This window comes from Parasteatoda tepidariorum, chromosome 1 (assembly GCF_982258835.1).
Source record: "Parasteatoda tepidariorum strain Cologne lab strain chromosome 1, Ptep-v5.0, whole genome shotgun sequence".
In the NCBI taxonomy this organism is placed as follows: Eukaryota; Metazoa; Arthropoda; class Arachnida; order Araneae; family Theridiidae; genus Parasteatoda; species Parasteatoda tepidariorum.
Window position 1 is genome coordinate 62,882,608 of NC_141755.1, and position 25,926 is coordinate 62,908,533.

Here is a 25,926-nt window from a genome sequence, read left to right on the forward strand (position 1 = left end):
TATACTTTTAATAACAGAAGTTTATTTTAAATTAATTATAATTAACCAAAAAAAAACTAGATATAATTTTCAGTCTTATTTATAAATTGATAAAAAAAAACAATACACAGAAGTAATTAATAATTTATAGAACAAAAGTAATAACTGGAAAAAAACGTTGTATAAACCAAAAAACTGAAATAAACTCAAACAAATAATATATAAATGAATAAAAAAACCTGGACAAAAAATATTAAATGAATTTATTTGATTAACCTTAAACTAAAACATTCGCATGACAATTTGTTTATAATTACTCCACATGAGCACTGCCTCGAATAGCAGATTTCAGAATGCGTGTATGGCCTGTTGTTGAACTTATTATGATAAAAAGATCGTGATTTGGTGTCACGTATATCTTTGCATGAACTACTCCAGGAGCATTTATTTCTTGAATAACTTCAAAACCATTAAAACCACGATGCTGAATTATGTAAACCATTTGTGAATGGTGACTGACTCCAAGAACATATGTTTCTCCTAAAATGAAAAATAACGTTTCTGGAATACTCAATAAACACATTTACATAGGGAATTCTTAGTTAATAATAAAATAGAATGCCTCCAAAAATGACCGATTATTTGAAACCTGAAGTAAAATGGAAGGAGACTGAAAATAATTATTGCTGGCTTCTACTCAGGAAACGCAAACAATTTTGGAATTTGAAAATAAATTACAAATTTTGTTAATAAATAGCCCTGCTGAGAAAAACTTTTATAAAATAATGTTTTCTGCTGATTATCAGACCCATTCAACTAAAACCTTTGCACATAACTTTGTTAATTTTTGCTCTCAGGTCACCCCACATTCAAAGAATATAGAAAGGAAAAGAAGTCCAGCTCTTAGAGGGACTCTCTACTAACACTAGGAGCTGCTCAGTTTGGTATGCTATACTAGAAAAACAACTTACAAGGTGAACAACATACTGAGATTTAAGAGAGCATCATATGTACTAAGATCCAGCGCATGCACTTAAGAAGCAAAGTGTCTGTCAGGAGGTACGTCACCTGTGAACCAGTTGTTGGGCAACTCTAAATGTATGATTATAGTTTGTCTAATCTAAGAACTCCTCCCGCCACAAAGTCTGAGGTCGTCTGGTGCTATGGAAACAAGAATGGCGCATTTAAGGGAGGGTAGCTTAACTCTAGAACTAACACAATAGACTAAAGAAAGAGATTCCCTTTCTCTCACCAACTCAAGCGCCCAAGCCGAAACCACTCCAAAACAGTGACCCGCACCACTAATTGAAATAGTCATACCTCATTACGACCACAGGTCCAGGCGAATGTCTGGGGGAGTTCTTATTTTAGACAAACTATAGGTAGGCTACCTCCCGCCAACCCCCATTTTATTCTTTCTTTCTATGTCAAAATGAGTTAGCAGATTTAATCAACATGGATGATATAAATGGTTTCTCAAAGGAATACCTTTATTATCAGTACAGCACCATTTATCAATAGTGTAAAAATATAGAGCAGACCAATAATAAATAAATAAAAAAAAAATCTTCTTCTCCTCAACCCCAATAGTGGTGGGGAGAAGAGGGGTGGGAACATGTTTCAAGAACTTCAGCTGCTGTGCTTCTAAATATTTATTTCTTCCTTTATACACAGGGACCACACCAAACCTTGGGGGACTGGTTTACATTATGCCTATGTAAGCTAGCCTTCTTCCCCTACGTATATTTTTTGCTACACTGTTACTATTGTGGTTATTTCAAAGACATGATTTTACAGTTTTTTCATCAGCAGTTCAATCTGTTGACGAATTTTGCAACGATGCAAATTTGGTAAAAGGAAATTAAACTAATTTTCTTTTTAAATCATTGATATTTTTAGGAAGTACAAGCGACATTGATATTGTACAAGCGACCGGATAACTTGGACATCAATAAAAAAATAATGCAAGTTTGTTAGATCAAAATTAAAGTTAATTCAAATAAAATTAATTACATTCCTTAAAAATTTAACTATAAAATTTCCAAAACTTTTAATGTCTTAAAATTTAAACACACAATAATTTAAATACATCAACATCATATTGTTTGCAACAAAAAAAATTTTTTAATAATAATAATACAACTTACCATTAAATATATTCTTTAAAAAAAACTATTTCTTAAAATGCTATTCACATTTAAAATGTGGCTTACAGAAATTTGAGACTTCTCTGGATATGAGTATTTCAACAACAATTAAAATTACATTCTCAAATTTTAAAATTTAAGTGTTTTAAAATTTTTAAACACAAAGTAGTTAGCAGAAAGTTTAAGAAGAAAAATATTAATATGTTTAAAGGATTTAAAGTACTATAAAATACTTGCAGAAAAATAAAAATTAAGAAACAAATTGGAGTAATGAGCTACAAATAGCATACCTAATAACTTGAACTGCTCTAGGGAACTTATACCTTGAACATTAATAGTATGATCAACAATTAAATCATCAAGATCATCTAGAAGATATACTTTAACTGATTCAGTATAAGTATCAACCCAGACATGGTTCTGCTGGACCATAGTTTTTTCTTCAGCATGGAGTAAATAAATGCTTTTGTCAACTCTAACCCACAACACAATGCCTGCTGTAGACTCAGGTATGTCAAACTTGAAGCCAAACTGTTAAAAAAAAAACATTTAAACTAGTTTTAAACATAATTCATAAATCATATAAACTAATCATTTCAAAAAACAAAAAAACATTAATAAAATTTCATTACATAATTGGGTAAGTGCCATTTGAACTGACAGTACTGACACTCAGAATTTGTGTGTTTTGACTCTGAAGAAGGTACTGCATTAAAGTGCCAAAACGAACCTACATTTATTTGACATTATTTGAGCACTGTTTGTACTAGCGTCATGAAATTCAGATTCAGCAAGTAAAAAGAACAATTTTTGCTTTCTGATTACGAAAATGGTCAAAAAATATTACAATTATTCCCTTCAATGAGGACATTTAAAAATGAATTTTCGCATTAATTTATCACTAGATTGTTACAAATTAAACTGCAAAGTTTTTTTTTTTCACTTACTTTAAAGAAAATATCAGTAACATTTATCCTCTTACAGTATTGTTTAATCAGAAGCAAAGTTACTGACGCGCTTTTAATAATTATTCATTTTTGATTCATAAAGTCAGGTAAGCTAAAGCAAAATTTCTGTCAACGAATCATTTCTTAGAAAGATATCTGAAACTATGTGATTATTTTGTTAGTACTTACTCTTTTAAAATCTGTTTCAATAAACATACACATTTATATATTTATATAAATAATGATATAATATATGATATGATATATAATATAATGATATAAATAATGGAAAATCAACTGCAATCAATTGGAATATAAAAATTAAGTTATTTACTAAAGGGCAAATTTATCGGGAAAATTATTTGCTTATGTTAAATAATCATTAGTATAATTTTGTGGCCAAATAATTCTAAGTATAATCAAATAATTCTAGTTAATCTTTATTTTTATGAGTTGAAATAAAAAGTCGATCAGCAGTGTTTTTGCGAAGTTTAAGAGTGAGTTTTGTCAATGCGCTTTTGGCCACAGATACAATTTGTGAAAACTTCTAAAATTGTATTTTGCTTAATTATCTAATAACATCTAACCATCAGGTAGGAGAACAAATAGTAATTTAAAAAAATTGCAATTATTTAAATTGCTTTGGTATATGTTTTTCAGTTTTGTGTATGATTGCATAGTGTTGTTTAATATAGTTTTTAATAATTCTTGACTGTTTTTTTTTTCGCTGCACAAAGAACACATATTAAGTTATTATCTAATATACCAAATTGTCATCAAAATCCCAAGTATAAAGATGAATTCCAGACTCTGTGCCATCTCCAGTGACAGCCAAATATATTTCATTTGAATCAAAATCATCAAGATACATGATATCAACAGAAGAAATATTCCAGGAATGAAATTTTTGATGAATGGACCAAATATCTTTGAATGGGTCATGTTCATATAAGTAAAGTTTTTCCCCGTCCCCTATAAAATTAAATTAAGGATTAAAAACACTTTTTACGACAAACATTTAATTCTCAAAAGTAAACAAATCTGCTTAAACATTAAAAAATGTACTTTTTAACACTTACTTTTCATATTGTATGCAACTAGCAGAAAAACACCAGTGTCTAATTCAATAAATTTAGCATCTACAACTTCAGAGTTATGAGGTGATGTGATTGTACTGGGATGTGTATCTCCATTGAAATATATAGTTTTAATTACATTTTCTTTATCCTCTCCAATGCACCTATAATAACAAATTTAACAAAACTTACAACTCAACAATTTCTACATAACTTATTGTACTGTTTGATTAACTTGTAAACTTGAGTAAGTATTTACAAACTTGTGATAACTTTTGTTGCAAAATATTTATTCTAATATTTTGTATTTAAAAAAGTGATTATTTTTTTCATATTTAAAAAAATTATGTTTACATGTACACAATTAAAAGCTAGCTAGTTAGCAACCGTCAATAGAAAAATAAGAAAAACCCAATCTTAAATTTTATTAAATTTCTATTCAGAATACTCTATACATAAAATAATGAACAGAACTAATAAACAAACGTGAACTTATATCTACATTTTGTAGATTAATAAGAATAATAATATAATACATAAAAATGACTATTAAAAGATTTACAATATAACAGACTTATAAAACTGTCCACTACTTGCATTTTACTTAGGCATTACAAAAAGAAAAGAAAAATATTATTTAATAACTTCATGTTTATCAAACTTAAGCTTTTATTAAATATTGAAGCGTAAATTTTTTGAAAACTTCAGTGCTAGAAAAATTAATGAAATTATTTTTAATAAAGCATAAATGCATCAATAAAACTGCTTTTTTTTTAAACTTGTTTAATTAGATATGCATAAAAAGGAAAGATGAAGTTAAGAGATTAAAACTGCTACACAAAATACAGACTAAAAATTTTAAAAGATAAAGTGATCAAGGTAATTTGAGTAGAATATAATGCAAACACACACATGACAGAAAATTTAGAAATAAAAGTAGGACCAAAAATGGTTAAGATTTACAGTATTTTTTATCTTTATTGATTCAAGATTTTTGAAAGAAACTCTTTAGAAGAGGTAACATATAACAAACCAGGAAAAACTAAAATATGCCTTTTTAAAGCAATTTAAATAAATTCTTTTTTAAAAGAAAAGTAAAATACACAGCTTACGGTATACGTCTGTCAGAATGAAACATGAGACCCTTAACATTTTCTTCAAACAGTCCAAGAGTAAAAGGGAATAGCCTTCCATTTACTGTGTCACTTTTTTCAAGGGTGCCATTTGGATGTATGTCCATGATTATGGATTTAAAATAACTACATGTCGCATTTTGTTTTGTCCATATTATAATTTGTAAACTAAACACATCAGAGGCACTCCTAGAAAAAATATCATCCATTGAATCAGTGTTCGTTTTAAAAATAACATCAATAGGTGAATAACAAAAGTGGGGGACATAGGGGTCATAACCCCTCCCTCCTATGACATTATAAAGTATCTGACATTTTAACACACAAGTATTTTTTTCAAAAATTAGCAAGTTTTTTTTCCCCTGCATGTTTACACATTATAAATAAAACAGAAAAATCTTTTCTTTTTTGTAATAGGGTGTAAATAAATTATCTCCCAAAGTTTGAGTACAACTTTAACTCTTTAAAGACCGAAGCAGTGGAAATTTTACCACCGTTAACATCCTCAGTTTTTCAGAAGAGAAAATTCACAAATGAACTCACCCTCTTTGTTGGGGGTTCTCTTTAGTCATTTGCTTCTCAGCAGGTCATTTGCTCCCCCACGTCACTAATAAATCAAAGGCGTGCTCTACTTGTCAGTGAAACTTCATGGCATTCAAACTGACAATCGGCTTGCTTATTTTTTCCCCTTGGAACGTTTTTCTGGTTAAATATTCAAAAGCAGGAATTAAGTAAATAATGAGATTTTTTTTCTCCATATCTTCCTTTTATTTATACATAAATTTTTTGTTATTTTATTTATTTTTTAAATTTGGGGTTATTTTTTCTTAAAACAGATTATCTTCAAATGCCTATATCATGCAAAAATAGAAGAAAAAAATCCTCTTGAAAATGTGTCGAAAATTCAGTAACAAGAACAATTTTTTTAGTTATTTTTTGTTTCAGTTAATATTAACTAAATTCACGCTTTTTTTTTTAACTTTATGAGTCAAATAAAGTTCAAATAATATTGAAGTTTGATCATGGAAATGTTTTTGCATTAATTATTAGAGAAATATTTCCTTGAGCTATTTTTCTGATTTAATTGAATACTTGGAAAAATAACAGATAACTTTCAAATGCTGCTTTCAAAACGTTATTTGGGTGTAACTGCAAGAAGAGAAGCTGGAACTGGTTCTTAAAATACTGTTAAAAACTTGCAAATTGAAGAATTTGAGTTTTAAGAAAAAGTGAATTTTTTAAGGTAAATTTTGAAGGAAAAAGCAAATGCTTATGGGATATGGTAAAAAATGAATTCATTTCTTTTCAATTTATTGTAAAGAAAATTTTTTAGCATATATACAAATGTGTTTTCTTTAGTAACAACGGAAATTACATCTTATGTCTGACTTATCGGATATCTTTTTTTAATTTTATTTATTTAACTTCATCTGTTTTCTCCAACATCAAGTCGGTTGTCAACATCAAGTTTCTACAATTTGTCTGTACCTGTCTTCATTCAGTATTTATTTATTTTCATTTGAACGTACACTTTAGCGGTCTTGTAGGCACACTTTAGCTCTGTAAGTAAAATGGGATCAGTTTGGTTCAGATGGACAAAAAATATTTCATTTGTAAAATCTTTTCTATCAAAAAAAAATGTGGAAAATTATCTTTTTCCCTTTTAACTATGAATTTTTTAAAAGGAAATTATTTTATTATTAAAATTAATAGAGGCTGCAATTGCAGTGATATATTTTTTTAATTATAACATAATTTCATTAATTAATTTCGTTGGATAAAAAGAAAGCATAATTAAATATTTTTAAATCTTCAAAGTCATAAGTTTAAAAAATTTTTATTTTTATTATTATTATCATTAATTTTTAGTTTTTTTTTTTTAATTTTTTTTTCTTTTAATTTTTTTTCTCTCACATTTAAAGATGCAGATAAACCATCGTAAAAGTAAAGTATGCATCTTCCAAGCATAATTTTAAACACTTTAAAAATCCTTTCTTTTTAAATTCATACAAGCACATTTTTATTTATTGAAACTTTGCTTAACTAAATTTATTAATGAACAAAAAGTTTCTCTGTTGCAGTGAAACTTTATTTTCATATTTATTTCGGATAATACCTAGTTCAATGTGCAGAAATATCACGTAAAAGGTATTTCTGCACATTGAACTATAAGTAAAAGAGCAATAATGCATCAAAATGACATGGGAAAAAAATTATTTTTAGTTTGAATTATAATTTAACAGTTAAAATAAATTACAATTACATTTCCAAATTGGATATTAGCAACTGAGTGCAAATTAAATTTGTTAACATTGGATTTGCAGTTAGGTAATAAAAGAATTACAAACAATTTTGCGCAAACAAGATAGTTTTGTTCGATTATTCAATTGGCAATCTCAGTTCAACCTCTCAGTTTAGTCACAAAAGGGAAGGGCATTAGTCCCACTTTTTGACAGGAGATAATCTATGCTCATCTTTGAATGAATACTCCTTTGAAATCTTCAATTTATTGTATTCAGACTCCTTTTCACCTGCCTAATGATTTGAAAGGGTATCACATTCTTAGGTTTCTTTTTATCCTTAATAAAAATTAGCATATTTTTTCTTCAGCCGACTATCAGCTGGTTATCCCCCCCCCCCCCTTTTTTTTCTGCAAACCCCAAAATACCGAAAAAAAAGCAACATGATTACACAATGATTACCCATTTTACTATTTAACAAAAGGCTAACACAAGTTTGAATTAAGAAATCATGCATAATCCTTTTACTGTGTACTAGAATCAGGGAAATAGCGATCCCTATGAAAACCCTTATATAAATGCAAAGAAAAAGAATTTATTCATAAACATATAATCAAGGAAAAAGAATTAAAAGGATAAATTGGCTATTTATCGAAGAAAATATTTTTTTTTCTTCTTTTTTTTAGCTTTTTCTGAAGCAGAACTATTGTAGTTGAGATAAGAAAAGCTTTCTTTCCCCACTACAAGGAAAGGTTAGCTATTTCTTTAACACCTCCCTGTACAAAACAATTTAAAATTCTGGTGTTTTCAAAAGAAGAATGAAAAGTAAAATATCCTTTCTATGCATTGCACCTGTTTAGCTGAAAGCGTTTCTTTGAAAGGGACAAAGGAAGCCTTAGTAACCCACCAACTTAAGTCCTAATTATTGAGTGCTATGCAAAGATAATCTATCCTTGATTATTTAGCAAATGTGTTATATAATGACTTACAAAAATAATTATTGACTAAATTTTCTTCCAGTTTTTAAGAACTATATAAATTCCCGTGAAATTGATTTTGTTTACAAATTTTGATATTTCATAGTAAATAAATTTTTCGAAATCTTCTTGATGCACCTATTTTGTATTATACTATTATATCAATTACTATGCATTTTAGTTAGAGAAATTTGTAGCGCGCATTTTACCTTTTGATTTGTTTTAAAACCGTTTGTTAGGCGCAGCATATCTTTTCTCTGAACTTGTGTCAGTAAACCCTGCATTAAATTCAACTCAAAATCTCCTCGTTTCAACGTGTAATATTCAATTATTTAAATGCAATTATCTTTTAGCACCATAGTGTAAACAAAATTAAGAAAATAGTATAAAATAACTAAGCAAAACTATAAACGAGAAAAAATGTACAAGTTAAGTTAGTCACTAGTTTTAAGTATTTTTTAATGAAACTTTAATATTTACTTCCATAGTTCAATATTTAATAAAGGTAAATAACAAATTTCATTTACAAATAATTTAAAACAAATATTAGCACAAAGACTTTGCATTCAGTACTTTCCCCATAAGTTTTTTAAATTTAATATTTTAACTTGCACATCATGTTATTTTCTTACCGTCGTTGAACAGCCGACCAATTTTGGGCTTACGACAAGTAATGTTCAGCTCCGTAGCCTTACAATTTTATATCCGATCCAGAAGACAAGGGAACTCCTGGATCAAGTTTGCCTTTGTGGAGAACTATTTGAAGGGAACTGATCCCTATGTGCGTCACATGGTAAGGGAAACCGCGAAAACATCCTAAGGTTAGCCTGATTGCGGGGGACTCTAAGTCATGATCCGTTTACCACTGTGGTTATCAGCACTGTGGTCAATGCGAGCCGGATGCGAAATTCGCGTCGACTAGCCATCGCTATAGAATTCGAACTTGGTATACCTCATTGGAAGGCGAATGATCTGTAACCTGGGCCACAACGACTCTACATCGTATTATTAGAGCTAATGAGATTATGACAGCAATTTTGAATGAGGAATATTGTAACGTTAACCAAATATTGTGTAGTAATTTAAATTTTTATCGATTGTTTGAAATAGTAAGAAATTAACTAAAAAAGATGGATTACTTTTCAAATTAATTTTTTTTATTAATTACAGATTTTTGTGTCATTCTATACAGAGTTAGTACTATTTAAATGAAATATTTTAATTCATTGATCAAGCAAATTAAGCCTGCAGCGGAAACAAATAATATTGTTAGACAAAAAAATTTACTTAAATAGAAAAATTTCTTTTCACAATTATTTTAATATATGCATTTAATTTAAAAAAGAATGAGTTCCTCCATTTATATTAATTTAGAAGTTTATCCGTTTCGCGTAATGAAAATGGAAGTATGTTAGCTATTTCTCTTTATATCATACTCATCAAAGGGGTAAAAATCTATATATTTTTAAATAATTAAGAAGCCTAGATTTCTCTTAGAAATTAATAGATGGTATCTTTGGTATTATTTAATAGTATGGATAAAATATTTTCTTTGAAATGCATATAAATGAAATATATGAATCTGAACCAGTCTGAATTATATTGAATGATGTCTAGTTTTATCAATAAATATGCTACACCTTCAAAGCTATATTTTGTTCAACATAAAATGTCTGAAACATATTAAAACAAGAAAAAAAATAATACTTAAACAGTTCTTTATAGTATGAAATTCATATGTAGCTACAAAACTTCCTTTATAAACTTTTCTTTTATAAACAAATTCCTTTTATAAACAAATAAATATCTATTAATTCAGCAATAATAATACTGTTCTTAGAATTCAATAATAATACTGCTTTCAGAAGAGTATCAAATCAAACTCGAAAATTAACGTTTAAAATAAGGTATGGTTCTTTTTAGCTGGTGGGTTAATTTTTATTTTCTTTAAATAGAGATTAACTTTTAAAATTACTATTAAATTAAATAATTTATTTATTTGAATAAACTATTGATGGGGTTAGATTTAGCATTACAAATGAGCGTATTGTCAATTCTATTTAACCACCTGCACTCATTTACAGACTTTACCTACTAATCATATGAGAGTACTACCAAATGGTACAGCAAATAGTTGCAGCGTTTAGTGAATGGAAATAGATTCCAAGTATTTTTCAAAGAAGATAAGTTGCTATTGTCAATGCCTACCTATTAGCTTCCCTTTTCGGATTTGTCACAAAAGAACTGGATTTACTATCCTTTCCCCGTACGGTGATCAAGGAAAATCGCTTTCAGCAATTGTACTGACTGATGATTTTTTTTTTTTTTTTTTTTTTGAAATCTTCAATTTGTTGCATTTAAACTCGTTTTTAGCAACAAATGATTTAAAAGGTTCACTATAAAACTTTTCTCTTATAAATCTATTCATTTTGACATTTTCCCCTGTATATATATATATTATTATTATTATAATTATTAAAATAGTTAATGTAATTTGCTTAATTTTTAAGTCAACTAATGTATCTAGCAAACTGACTTAAGTATTTAAATGAGTGAATAGCAATTAAAATTACACCATTAAAAAAATCCAGATAACAGATACTATTATGTATCGTGACTTGAAGATAAATTTTTAATCGGGATGTTTTTTGCTGCTATCTGATGCAGGACACAAATTTATTTTATACAAATTTATTTATTTATTATAAGACTTACTATAAGATTATTCAATTAAATTAAATTCATATCAGCAATGTCATTTAATAACTTTGCATTAGTCATGTTTTGCTATAAAGGACCAAATTAAAACAATAAACAAAACAATAAACTTAATTTTAAGCTGATTTGGAAATTGTAATTGCAGTGAAAAAGTAAATAATGATTAAAAAGCTCTGGTTTACAACTAGAATATATAACTTGCTGCGTAAAGAAAATGTATTCAAATTTAATAAGCTATTTCATAACAATTACCTAAAAACCTTACAGGTGAAATCAGAAAAACCATTTCATTCAGAAAGATCTGCGACATTGTTTGACTATACCTATTGAATTACTTATATACAAAAACTGCATTATCAAAACTGCTTACATATAAGTGAGATGACATTTATAAAAATCCTTTATGTGTGAAAGCAATTTCCTTTAAACAATAATTTTATATAACTTATTATCCTTAAAGATAATTTATATATTAATTGATAGGAAATTAATACCAAAAAGAACGAAATTACTATACCGAAATTATATAATACAATGTAAAAAAAATTAGAAAAAAAAAGCTGGATTATTTTTTTTTAAATATTTGTATAGTATTTAAAATTATGTATAATCATAAATTTAGATATAATGGAATTTAGTTTTCTTTAATAAAGCATTAAATAGAAATTTTAATAAGAATTTTAAGATTTAAAAATTTTTTTGTTAAAGTAAAACAAAGTCTAAAATATCTGCACTAGCTCAAGTTTAAAAGATATATTATTAATTTAATGTATTTTAAATTATTTTATCTATCGTCTAACATTCACTAATGAAAAGCACACTGTAATAAAATTGATTACTGAAAAATACCAAACAGGTTAGTGGAGAACAAAATGGAAAGAAATAAAATATTTGATAAAAAAATACCTATAAAAAGTTTATTAAATGATAAAAATAGTAACCTTTTATTTTATTCAGGGATCAAAATTTCCATGAACGGGTTTAATGATATTTTAATGATACTATTTTAATGATAACATTATCATTAAAATATCAATGATTAACAGAAAGCATTATACAATGTTGGCTTTATTCAAATTTTTTTCAGTAATTTCGGTATTTATGATAATGTATTTGTAATTATACAAAAAATTAACGTTTGGTAGTCAACAGTAAGCACATTACAATTTTATTAAAAAGATATTTGTTTTAATGGACTCTGATATTTCAAAAATAAATTCCCAAAAGAACGCCATTCCCGAATTTTTAATAAATGAATAAAATGGTCCAGTTCAAACAACAAACAAATCTGTTACAAATTAAGAGGATTTTGTGTTTCCCTAAAACCACAGGGGGAAGTGTTTCTGAATAAAGCGTGAAGTTCGCACACCTCTTCCTTTTGACTTTCGATGAGTTCCTATACATCACTGTCAAGCAGCTCATCCCCTCCCAATCACTACTACCCATTCACCCTTCAGAGTTCCCCACTGACCCCAGTCGGTCGTTAAGTAGTCCGGACTTCTTCAGGCCACTTGGTCTTTAAAGAGTTAAAAGAGGAAAAACATTGACAAAATTCTCATCTTAGCTACAAAACTTAGAAAATACATACAATTTATAGTTTCCTTCACTATAATTTTTTAAACAAGAGAAAGTTTTTATTGCAAAATTGTGGTAAATTGGGACAATTTTGTTACATGTCTTGGGAACATGTCTTGTTAAAAAATTAATTGAAACTTAAAAATAAAAAACAGAAAAGTTGAATTTTATAGCTAACAGAGAAAACTATATACTGTGCACTCCAAAAAAATAATTAAAAAAAATATTAATTATGCTATTTTTTAAGGTTATAAAAATCGCTAGTGTATAAAGACTACAAGAAGAATATGAAAATTTCATAGCATAATATAGGTACTTTGGATTAACTCTCCAACAAAATTTTCTGTGTCCCTGAACAACAAATTATATTTGATTCAAATAGAAAATTATTCACAATACAAATACAGGCTGTCACAAAACTCACAAAAAAAATTTTGATAAAAAAATATTAATTGATTTATAAAGTGTACAGCATAAGGTTTAATATAGATTAGCATAACAGGCAAATGGCCTCCACAGTTTTGCTAGCATAATGCAAACTTTTGTAAAAATTTTCAAGGTCAGTTTTGCACCAATGAGACTGAATTTTTTGTCTCTCAAGGCATGAATGGTGGACTTCTTGGCAAACTACATGTTACACCTTTATGAAACAGAAACAGGCTCTTTCAACTCAAATCTTTAGTACCTCTTCTAACACTATATGACCGTAGGCAATTTCTGCAAGTCAACTGTAACATTAGGTCACTTTTGAAGTAAAAAATTTGCTCACTGAAGAAACTTACCTCGTTAGACAGGTCACATCTGTTATATTCTTTCTCTGCCAATGAAAAAATTCATAGGAATTTTCAAAACAAATTTTTAACTTTGACTTTTGAATTAGCGTAAATTGGCATAATTTTGTTATAATGAAGCATAAATTTGTTCCTGTTGAAAACCTTGTTTTCAAAGAAGTTGGTACGTCTATATACACTAAATTATTTTAAAAATGGTTAAATTAACAAATTCAAATAATAAAATTTTAAAAAAATACCATTAATTATAAATTTAAAAGTTTTCTAGAAAAATATAATTTAATTCCAATTTCAGCCGCATTTGAAATGAAATTCTGGCCATCATAGTAGGCCTGCCCCCACACTATGAAGCATCAAACAGCCTTCACTGAAATCGATTTTATAAATTTTATGATTTAATAACTACTTATTTCTTATTTTGCAAATATTATTGAATTTAAGTTTTCACAAATTCTTGAAAATGTCTAATAGTATTGATTTTGACATATTTATTAAATTATTTCTGAGAATAATAGACACATATAAGAAATATAAAATTGAAATTATTTTTTATATAAGGAAAACTTAGTTACCCAGACACTCCAGATTCATAAAAAGGTAATGCCTGGACAGAGGTACCAACATTCAACAACTGATGTAATATAAAGAAACCAAATGAAGAAGGATGATCTAAAAAGTAAATAAATTAAGCCACAAATTATAAAAATTATACTTAGAAGATATTTTTAAACTTCATCTTTATTTTTAATTCAATTATGTGAGTTTCAATTAGCTTAAAATAATATTTACATGACTGTAGAGTTTTTGAAATGTTTTTACAAAGTCTTTCAAAATAATTAAAATAAATATAAACATGTAACAAATCATATAAATTTATCAAGAACTAGTTATGCTTTATAAATTTATAATGTTATTTTTAAAAAAAAGTTATTTTCATATTTATTTTCAAAAAATATGAAAAAGCAAGATTACATATAAACAAAAATCTAAACCAGTAAACATTTAGTTTTCAGTAGAAATAAACCTGAATGAAAAAAACAAGTGGTAATTAATATTTTAGTACTAATATTTAGTTAAAGTTTAGTTAAATTAATATTTAGTATGAAAACAGATAAAAAGCAGAGATAGGATGTTAAAATTCTTTACGTACGAAAAATAATTTTAAAAAAAATGCTTTTAAAATTTTTTAACGGGTTTAAAGGAAATTTTTTTAAAAAATTATAAAATATAGTTAGCCTTTATAAATTTAATGAAAAACAAGGTAATAATTAGAATGCATATGTAATTTATAAATAAAATAAAATGCAAAAAAAACTACAATATCCATGAACCATCATTGAATTTTCAAAAATTTTTGATATTCTCTAAACTAAAAGAATGCCTATTGTCCAAAAGCTGTATGTCAATTACATTGAACATCGAAACTTGTTATGGGAAAATATTTAAAATAACAAGATTCAATGCAAAATTTACATTAATTTGAAGTGAAAAAATTTAATTTTCAAGTAAAATAATGCTTTTAAAATGAAGAATATAACTCAAACTCCATATAAAATGACTATAGCAGGGAAAAATCAAAACAATAAAAAATATAACAAAAACAAACCAAAAATGATACTTTATAAAGAGAAAACTAGCAAAATTACAAAAAAAAAATATATACATTTATTAACATTTATTCTAACTCTGAAATCAGTGAATCAAAGTGTAAATAACAATTTTCAAAATTAAAAATCTTACTAAAAAAAGATTAATATACACTTTATAGCCATTTTTAAAAACCACAATTAATTATAATCAACAAAATATCTCTTAGAAAATAACAATAGAGGACTGAAAGTTGAACAGCTTGCCAGCCAATACAGATCACGTACTTCCGTTTTTACTTCTCTCTTTATTATGATTTATAAATCAAAAACATGAAAATTTTCTCAGCATGCACACTGTAATCGGCCCACCAGTTATAACAAAGTAAAGTACAATACGCAACAATATATTAAATTGGCCACCTTAATAGTTAAATATGCCTAATTTGTCTGAAAGTCTCAAGTATCAAATTGATGAAAACAGTTGCATAAAGTTTATGCAACTGTTCTCTCTAGGAATAGAAAAGGGCAGGGTGCTTCCTCACAAAAAAAAGGCATTCAGTCACTTAACACAGAAAAAATTTATCAAATTGTGTAATATTATGTAAGAACTAAGTTTGATCCTCAACAGTCTTTTAATAGCTCTCTTAAACTATTTTATGTATATATTAGAAAAATTAATTCTCACACATTATCAAAACAGGAGAAAATTTTCAATTTTTAAAAAAATAAAAATCGATCTCCGAGCACAATTTTTTTCAAGAAAAAAAAGAAAAAAAGAAAAGAAAACTGAAAGAAAAAAAACGACTTTTTGATAAACAATTTTAAAGTTTTTTTTTTCTATAATTTAAACTGAAAATAAAAAAAAAATTATTAAAGACACATTTTAAAAAAAAAAGGTATTTATTTAAAAAATAATTTTAAAATTTAAAATCACTTAAAAAAGTTAATATATCCCTCCCCACCCTGAAAAAAAGAGAAACTTATAAAAATTTAACCAGTTGAGAATAATTCTAAACGAAGTAAATATTTGTAATACTAATAAGTATTAAACCTATAAAAAGATAATTTTACCAGTGTGTAATTATTATTTGAACAGTAAGTAATTAATTCTTTTAAAAATGTTATATGAGTAAAAGGATTTAAGGGATGGCAGCTCATTTTTAGAAAAAGTTTAAAGAGGTCGTACTTATAGGGATCAAGGGACAGCTAGGGCGACTGCACTTCCAAAAACGCTTTAAGAAGAACACAGCATGAACTCTTTATAAGTCAAACACTAGCCTAAGTAGAATATGAAGTTTATGCATTGTAAAGATACGTTTTAAACAGATTTCACTGAATTAAGACTCAATTCAATGAGAAAATATAAATATATAACAACTAGGCTTGTGAAAATACACTTGTCATTAAAAATTAAAACCTAATATAAATCAGATCTGATAATTCACTTCATTTCATAAAAGTAAAGCAAGTTACTAGCAAAAAATAATAAATAAACAAACTTAAAGCAAGGAAGTTAATAAATAAAATCTTGAGTTATAGTCACATAATATTGATATTAAAAACGAAAAGTAACTCTTTTCATGGACTAAAAATAAAAACTATAAAGTTTGCATTAAAACAAGTAAAAATAAATTTTACAACCTTATACACACTTAATAGTTTAGTAAAAAAAAAGAGCTTCATAAATTTTTAAGAACCTTTTGAACTATAAATTTCCCAACAAAGTATAAGAATTATGAAGAATCATGACCATTAAAATCACTTGGTAAGCATTTATTTATAAAATGAATAAAATAAGAATGTAAAAAAAGAATGAATACAGAAAAAATATCATGAAAAAATATATAAATAAATAATGCACTTACAATTAACTCCATCTTCAATATCATAGAGATCTTTGTTGTGCTGATTAATAACTTCTGAAAATTTATCTAATGATTCATACACTTTTTCTTCAACAATATGGACAGAGTTCCACAAATTAGTCATTGGTACATCATTTACATCATCAGTTATCAATAAAGATGACAGATTCAAGTTAAAAAATTGAACCTAAAACATGTTTATTATGCAAATAAATAACTCTTAATACTTTAAAAGACATTGATAAAACCACTTGGCTAAGTACAATTCAAATATTTCAATAGGCAGTTTTACAGCAGAATTAACTGTCCACATGATTTGAACCTAATATGTTAGTAGGTATATAGTATAGATTAGTAGTTAGTTGATTCTTAGTGTGTAAAAAAATATTTCATGGAAGTCTTAAATTTAAATACTAATTTGATATTTGATAAAAAGAATAAGAATGATGATTGAAGCACACCATTCAAGTAAAATGTTCAAACCCTAAAAATACAAAAATTTAATTTAAAGACATCATAAATTATTGCGCTTTAAAATAATTTTCAAAAGTAAAAGGAAAAGTTATAGGACTTTAAAAAAGTTAATATTAAAAAAAAAACATGTTATTCCATAACTAATACAGAAGAACTTTTCTAAAAAAATTGGTTATCTTCGATAAATATTTATTCCGCAGATAACTGAGATTCAGTCATGATTTTAAAAAAACAATTATTTAAACTTCAATTTTTTTTCTCTTTTTCAAACAATGTAATTTTTACTTCATTTAAAGGAAACTTTTTTAAAATAAAAATAAAATTCAAGATGCTTTTGATATAAATACTTACCAATTTTGAAAAATTTGCAGCTTCATGATATTTACTAACAATTTGTGAAAGAGCTTTTACAGATTTATTGTTAATAGATCCAAGCACTGTGATTTTTGGTATGAACAAATGCTTGTTAAAAGCTTTTCTAGAATGAACAACTGAGAATCCAGACAATTTTATAACGTTCGAAAAATGAATGTTATTCACCAATCCATTGATAGCCAAATTTCCTAAAAAGTAATTTACAATTAGAAGATTCAAAACAATTTCTGCATTGAATAAAATTTATAAACAAACATCTGTTGACATATTTTGATAACACAATTTGTAATATTTTATAAAGTATGTAATGTTTACATATTTTATAATAATAATATAGAGCAATTTACACTTACTCCCAATTTTTCAAAAGTTGTAGAATTTTAAAATTTTTAAGAAAATTGGAAAAATGATTTTTACAGACATAACATATTCTGTTATATCAGCAACACCCAGTATTTAATTTTGAAAAATTTTATAAACAAATGAAATTTACTATAAATTGGAATAAATGCAAATAACACTAAGATTTATTTCATCAAAAATTTTTAGAACAGCTTGATATTTTTTGAACGAAGGTATATACTTTTAAAGTTTGCCCGATTATGATATTCCTATGTGACACATGACACACTCTACAATAATTTACGAACTTTCTACACGCCAACCAGAAAGAAAGAAGTTAGTTTCTTTTTCTTATCCCCATTATTGGGTTAATCTATATGGAATGAAGAAGAAAAAAATTATAGTTGACACAAAAACCAAGTGTGACAATACTGCACAAAATTCACGAAAAAAAAAAAAACTTACAACGTGTACTCTACACAAAATAAAAAAACTAATGGTGCTAAAAACTATATTTAATTCAAAAACAAAATTAGGCAAATGAGAACACCAACAAAAAAAAAGGAGTAAGGGGCACTAAATTCAAATAAATTAATTAAATCTACAATGAAATTGTATGATATAACTTAAGAATGAAGAAAGAATTTCAAATTTTAAATGATTAAATATTCTTTTAAAAGGTGCTCAAATCGAAACAAAAATTTTTACTTTCACAATTTTAAGAATTAAAACCATTTTAGAATAAAAATAAATAACCAATATTTTTTTTCAAATTTCTAAATCTTTCGAATAATTTCTCTATCATATAACGAAAATAAAACGTTTTAAAATGAAAAGATTTCAAGCACAAAGCTGTCTCAAAGAATTTGAATACTTGTGATATTGTTAATCTGCATAACATTCTATTCATTACACTAAAATACCAAACAAAACAAAATCCAAAAGAAAGTATGATAAAAAGACGTGCTAAAATTTAACATATTATTTTAACAAAAATTAAATGATTGCGTGACATACAAAGATATTTTAACTTTATGAATAAAAAATTAATGTTCAATGTAGAACATGTACTAAAGACGTTATTCATCCCTTTGATTCGCACCTCATTTTAATCAAAAATGGCCAAATTCTTAAAAAATTAGTAAATTTAGTAAAATAATTGCTTTTTCTTACCCAAAATATTGGTATTGTCAAGAAATTTTAAACTTGACTGTAGATTACTGAAATCACTTAAAGATACCTTATTTCTTAACAACTGAGAAATATTAACACCATCTAAAGATCCAAAAACAATTAAATCAGAAGACATTCTAGTTGCATTTTGAAAGTACACAGGGAAAGCTATTATTTCATCACTGTTTGTTAAGACTAAATCTTCAGGCAATTTCAGTCCATTTAATTGTTCTATAAAATAGAAAAAATTATAACAATGAGAATGACTCTATATGCATACAACATATATCATAATATGCATATACTAACATATAACATAAGAACATATAACTCTATATGCATTATATCTATTTTTACATACAGAATGACTATTAAATAACTTTGCTAACATATGACCTATTGGCAAACATATAGTTTCAGATTGGGCATAAAGGAATTACTCAAGAATATTGTTAGAAACAGTTATCCATCTACTACTACTAAAAGTATTTTTCCTGGTGGTAGTAAAGGTAATATATTAATATTGTAATAAATTAGAATTAAAAGTATTTTGTCCATCACTTATAATTTTAATAAGGTATATAAAAGATCAGGTAAACAAGAGGTCATGCTTTTAAATCCTAATAAAAGTAAAATTGTAAAAATTCTATTTGTTTTAAAGTTTTTTGTTTCAGTTCACTACTACTTCAGAAATTATTTTGTACAAATCTCAAATGTTGGATGATATGAAATATCCATCACTGTTACGATAACAATGAGAGAATTTCAATGTTTACAAATTAGTAGCACAACTTATTTTCAAAATTCGTAATCAAGAAGGAAAAAAATTATCTGACTTTTCCAAGTCAATTTATATAAAATTCTAAGTTTGAAAAGATTTATGAAGTTCACATTTAATAACAATGAAAAATATATTTTATGCAAAAAATTAAACATAACATTATTTGAGTTAAATTACTCTGAAATCTAGATAATCTTTTTTATCACTATTTGTGATTGTATGCCTTATAGTAAAATTATTCAAAATTTTATTCTATTAACTAAAATGGTAAGATTGCCAGGGAACAAATATAGGCAAAGTTATTTTATTATCATCCTGTATATTCATACATATGTTCATTTTGAAAATGTATATAAAAAGCCAGCATATTTGCCAGTATTTAGAACATAATTAAAATATTAATTTTTTAGAACAGATAACATTAAATTCATAGAAGTGGTAACCTTGTCAGAATTCGGAAAAGTATTCATAAGTAAAGAAAAAAACAATATGATTGATAATTTTTGTCATTTTGTTATCAGACATAAAGGGAATTACTTTTGTTTTGAGAGTAAGAAATATCTTTCTTTCCTTAACAATGCCACAAAATGAATTAATCAAAATGTCATTTTCTGTTTTTATATAGCTGTAGGTCTTGTAGTTCCATGTTTTCCAAGTTTAAGATGTTTCCAAGTTCAAGTTTATTCTATATGTAACGTGTACTATGTAACATGTTTATTCTTTCTCTGTATCTTTTGATGTTGAATAACTTTATTGTGAATGATAAACACTATGTAAAATAATGTTTATCTCTTCAATGAAGGAATAGAACAGTCTTATGCACCTGCACTTCTACAAAAATAAAATAATATAAAGGTACTTAATCAATTTTTTATAAGGTACTTAAAGGTACTTAATCAACTTTTTTTTAAAAAATTGCTCCATTCTTTTGATAGTTAGATATTCCTTTCAAAATTTAAAACATTATTTATGTTATGTTGTTAATATTGTTTATATTAACAATAGTTATACTATTAAATATACTAAAGTTTTCAAGTGATAAAGGTTCTATTAAAATTACATGCAGTAATTTTTTTTTACAAAGCATCGTTGGAAAAAACCACTAATTTTATAGTTTAATGCTTTTTTAACACTTTCAAAAATTGTAAATATCTTGTATGCAATAACGCACAATTCATATTAAACACTTGCAAATACTGAAATTTCAATTTCCTGCATTTTTCTACTAACAGATTATTAATAACAGAACAGAACATTCTAATAACAGATCTAGCAGATTACTTACTAATTTACAAACATTAGAAAATATTACATAAAAATAATTTATAAAAAGGAAACTTGATGACATCAAACTAACCCTTTAACTAGAAGAAGAAAAAATATTCTAAAAAGTAATCAATTCAGTTTATAAAAAATTTCAGTGATTTTATGGTTTTTCATTTGAATTGCATAGACAGAGATTCAATGAAAAGATTTGAGCAAGTAGTCACAGTTACAAACCTATTAATTCCGAAAAATTTAAATGTTTGAAAAATACAAATGTTGAAATAACATCTCTGAATTTTATAACCATAATTAAAATAATGTTTGTAACTTAAATCTCAACCATAATTAAACTACGAAAAATTTGCCTTTTCTTTTTAAGCATACCTGTTTCTGAATGATTTTAGATCCATCTCTGTTCATGTCACATATTGATTTTTATATTGTTTTTGATTATTACTGCACAAAAATAAAATTTTATCTAAAGTTTAACACACACATTTCATGAATAATTTATAATATACATCACTTTAACTCACTTTCAAAAATAGCATTTTTCACATACATCTCAGGAAGTTTCGATAAAAACAACTTCTGGTTTCTCTTTGTTCTGCTTACATAGTTGCTTGCAAGCAATACAATATCAACACCACAAATGGCATCAGACTTGATGTTTAACACATTTAAACTCTTCAGAAACAAATTTGTGAATTTTTTTCTACCAGCAATTTCCTAAAGTGAAAATAAACACAAGAACAGAATTTGCAACATTTATTGTTTAACCCATTCATGCATGTTTAAGTAAAATATATTAAACTAGGAGGCTTCGCCCCCTGCTCGCTGGCGCTCACCAACCCCCGGAACTGCTTTCACAGTTCATTTAGGATTGCTTCGCAATCCAATGCTCGCTTTGCTCACTCATTGGATACGTTCTTAACGTCTAGTTTTTGTATACTTTTTTTAATACTGAAGTTCCGAAAACTTTTCACTGTAAAAAATTCTAAACCTGTACGTTTCAATATTCATTTGAAATTGCAAACAGTTCAGATATTTTTCTTAATCACACTATTCTAAATTTCAGTTGTTGAGAAAAGTAACTGTTGTAAGTTTTGTTTTAAAGTCTTTCCCACCAGAGGGCTAAAGCCATGTGTTGTAAAACAATATGAAATAGTAGTCAGCCACTGAATGCCGGATGGAAAGCATCGGCTTTGATGAAGATAATTTTGTATTTTCAATTCTCTGAAGGGCGCCACCTTAATAATATGGAATTTGTAAAATAAATGTAGATATTTTTGATTGTTGATGAAACCCATCATTTTGTGTTTTCATCAGTGTTCACAAGCAGAACAACTATAAGTTTATTTTATCACAAAAAAATAAAATGTATGAAAAACAAAGAAAAGAGTAAGAAAATGAGTATAGTCATAGAAAAAGTTAAAATTATAATATAGTATTTGTCAGTTAAAATAAAACCTTTTGTTTAAGTCATTGCTAACAATTCAAATTTCTCCGAGGCAATTCTAAAGTATAAATTAAGGTAGTATTGTTAAGTTGAAACACAATATTTTTAGTTTTGATGTCAACAATACAATTCAATTTTTCACAAAAACGATTGTTTCCATTGTTAAGTTCAATGTCAACGATTTAAATTTTTCTGAAGCAACTCTTATCCTCTAAATATTATTTTTTTTATGTACACATTTCTAAATGTCAGTATTCAACCACAAAACAACTTAAAGTCCTCAAATTTAGCATGAAGTTGTAAAATGTAATGAAAGAGGGTCATAGCAATAATGAAAGTAGAAGTAAAGTTAGTACTGTAAAATTAAAACAATATTTTTAATCAATGAGTCAAGTTCTTCAAGAAGCAGTTGTAGAAGTAAGTTGATTATTTAAAACTTTTTATAGAATTACTTTAAGTACATAATTGTTAATTTGGGCATTTGGCAATACAACACCTTTAGAATTGAAGGATTTGTTACGTCAATCGCTCAGGTATCATAATTTTGATCTAGTTGCGCTTCTATGTCATTTTGATTTATGTTGCTTAACTTTCAAAAAATTCTATGGCTGGCAACAGCATTTTTATTTTTTAAGTTGTTTATTTTTATTTCTTTTAGAATTCGTTATTTTTTTAGCGAAATGTTTTTTAACCTAACAGAATTCTTTGCCGACTGTTTTATCTATGAATGAAGAAAATAAAGTAAATATTTAACTGTTGTGAAAAGAATCTTATTTAGTTGTACAAAGTACTTCAGCCAAAATTTGGGAGAAACGTAAGAGAATTATATATATTAAATCAGAAACACATCATTAAAAGGTAGAATTCTTTGGTGTTTTCAAAACAAAGCAAACGTTGCCACCGGCGGAAAAGAAATACAGCCAAAATTTGGGAGCCACGTAAGAGAATTATATATAATAGATCATTAGAATAAATTTTTCAAATAATACCAATATCTAAACATTTTTAATAAATACTCAAAGATATTTAGCAAACAGCTTAAAAGTTGAACGAAACTTCATGTAAAATGTTAAATGAAATGAAAATAATTAAGCTTCAGAAGGGATTTTAAAAAACATAGAATATTGACTCAATATTCAAAATGATGAATTCCGTATAAATTTTACTTAAAATAGCTTCAAATATTGTTTTTCCATTTCTAATTTAAACATTAGTTCAGGCTTAATATAAACTTAAGGCCGTTTTTTTTTTTTTTTATTTTTTTTTTTTTAGTTATTCAAAGAGATGCTGCGTGCGTTATTCAATAAGAAACAAAAACATAAAAGGGGAAATTCTGTGCAATTTTACCCTTTTTTTGGCTTAAAGATTTAAAAATATTTTTATAGCTTTTATTAAGAAATGGCTTGCTTTCTCACAATGACTTGTTTCTAGCATGTACAAATGATTTCACTTTTTCTTCACAACTTCTTAGCATGAATTTGGCAGAATTCGAAATGCATTATATAAGCCAAATTATAATACTTGGTATAAAAATATTCTCATAGCTTTGAAAGAAAAATAACTTGTGAAACATATAATTCGCAAATTTGCATGTTAAATTGAAAACAAATTTCAGAATGTCTTTAAAATTATTATCCAGGAGAGAACACGGCTTGGGTAATCCACTTCGGGATGAAGCCTGGTATATTAATACAGGGTGGCCACTCAAATCAGGTTTCAAATTTCCCTGATTTTTCCAGGTTTTCCAGACAAAAATCTTACAATTTCCAGGTTTTTGTTTCTTTTTTCTTATAATGTTATTATTTTTATAACATACAATTTTGAAAAAAATAATTTTTGACAATTTGGCAAGATTTTTTAATGTTTTGGTACAAAATTTTGAATCAAAAATCATATATTGATCAACAAAAGAGTAAAATTAAATATTAATATATAATTGGTTCTTAAAAAAACCTTTTTTTCTTAAATTAAAATATAATATAAAAGGTTAAAATGAAATTAAAAAAAATTAGCATTACTGCAACAATTGTAACGATTTGTCGACAAACATTGCTGTTAGCGATTGTAAAAAAATGTGCGATGGGTTGGTTTGCTGAGAAAAAATAATTCACAGATTTCTTTGAATGGGAGTAGAAAAGCTTTCAGAAAAAGAGGGCAATATAAAATCTATTATTATTAAATTATAACCAAATAACTTTTGGAGAATTTATAAAGTTGAAAATACAAAAACATTTTATCAAAACTACCACTAAAGCATCAGAACAAACTTGAGAAATAAATGGAGCCATAATTGGGCTGAAGCCCAAGGACAGAATTTAAAAACAGAAGCTAATATCCCAATCCCTTTTTCCACCTCTACCAGAATCTTTCCTAAATTGCATAGTCCCATAGCGGTCAAAGGTTTCTATATTCGTTTAGCAACAGTGGGAGAATTTTATGTGGCATTCTAATTTAACAGAGCTGTAATGGAGCAAATTTTGATGCAAGCAAAGTATTGCTAAGTTGATATTTCAACTGTTTGGCAATACATTTCCGTTTAAAAAAAGGGTTGAAATAATTTAAATTAAGAAAATTAGTAAATAATTTAAATTAGTGAAATTAAAAAAATTATCAAAGAAAAAATTTCCAGGTCTTCTTTAAAATTCCCTGATTTTTCCAGGTTTTTATTCAAATTTCCCTGATATTTCCAGGTTTTTTCCAGCATAGAAAAATTCCCTGATAATTCCAGGTTTTCAAGGTTTTCCAAGTGGGTGGCCACCCTGTAATAGTATATCCTAATGGTGGGCCTCCTTTAAAATAATACAGCACACTAACCAGGCAATTTTGAGGAAATTCAAGCATATTTAATAAACTAGTTCAATCTTCAAATCTTCTCTTCACTAGTGACACAGTAGTCCAGAGTCGGAACATTCATGCAGAACTATTTCTTTCCCAAATTTTTCTCTGTTTGCAAATAGTTTAAATATAATTTAATTTATTTATTATTTTATTAGATATTTCTTAATACTTAAATTACAGT

At 26.5% G+C, this 25,926-nt stretch overlaps 1 protein-coding gene across 4 annotated transcripts in view; it reads right to left on the minus strand.

Annotated features, from left to right (window-relative positions):
• Positions 1 to 225: 225 nt before the first annotated feature.
• Positions 226 to 25,926, minus strand: part of LOC107452930 (uncharacterized) — a 67,421-nt gene continuing 41,720 nt past the window's right edge. For all 4 annotated transcript variants that reach the window (XM_043056104.3, XM_016069561.4, XM_087165259.1 and 1 more), the window contains 10 exons: positions 21,985 to 22,177; positions 19,402 to 19,632; positions 17,863 to 18,074; positions 17,038 to 17,224; positions 14,156 to 14,252; positions 5,262 to 5,471; positions 4,153 to 4,313; positions 3,840 to 4,045; positions 2,417 to 2,657; positions 226 to 519 (listed from right to left, as the gene is read on the minus strand). In XM_043056104.3, coding sequence (XP_042912038.3) covers positions 293 to 519; positions 2,417 to 2,657; positions 3,840 to 4,045; positions 4,153 to 4,313; positions 5,262 to 5,471; positions 14,156 to 14,252; positions 17,038 to 17,224; positions 17,863 to 18,074; positions 19,402 to 19,632; positions 21,985 to 22,177 — 1,965 coding nt within the window. In that variant the 3' untranslated portion in view covers positions 226 to 292. The remainder of the gene's footprint in view (positions 520 to 2,416; positions 2,658 to 3,839; positions 4,046 to 4,152; positions 4,314 to 5,261; positions 5,472 to 14,155; positions 14,253 to 17,037; positions 17,225 to 17,862; positions 18,075 to 19,401; positions 19,633 to 21,984; positions 22,178 to 25,926) is intronic.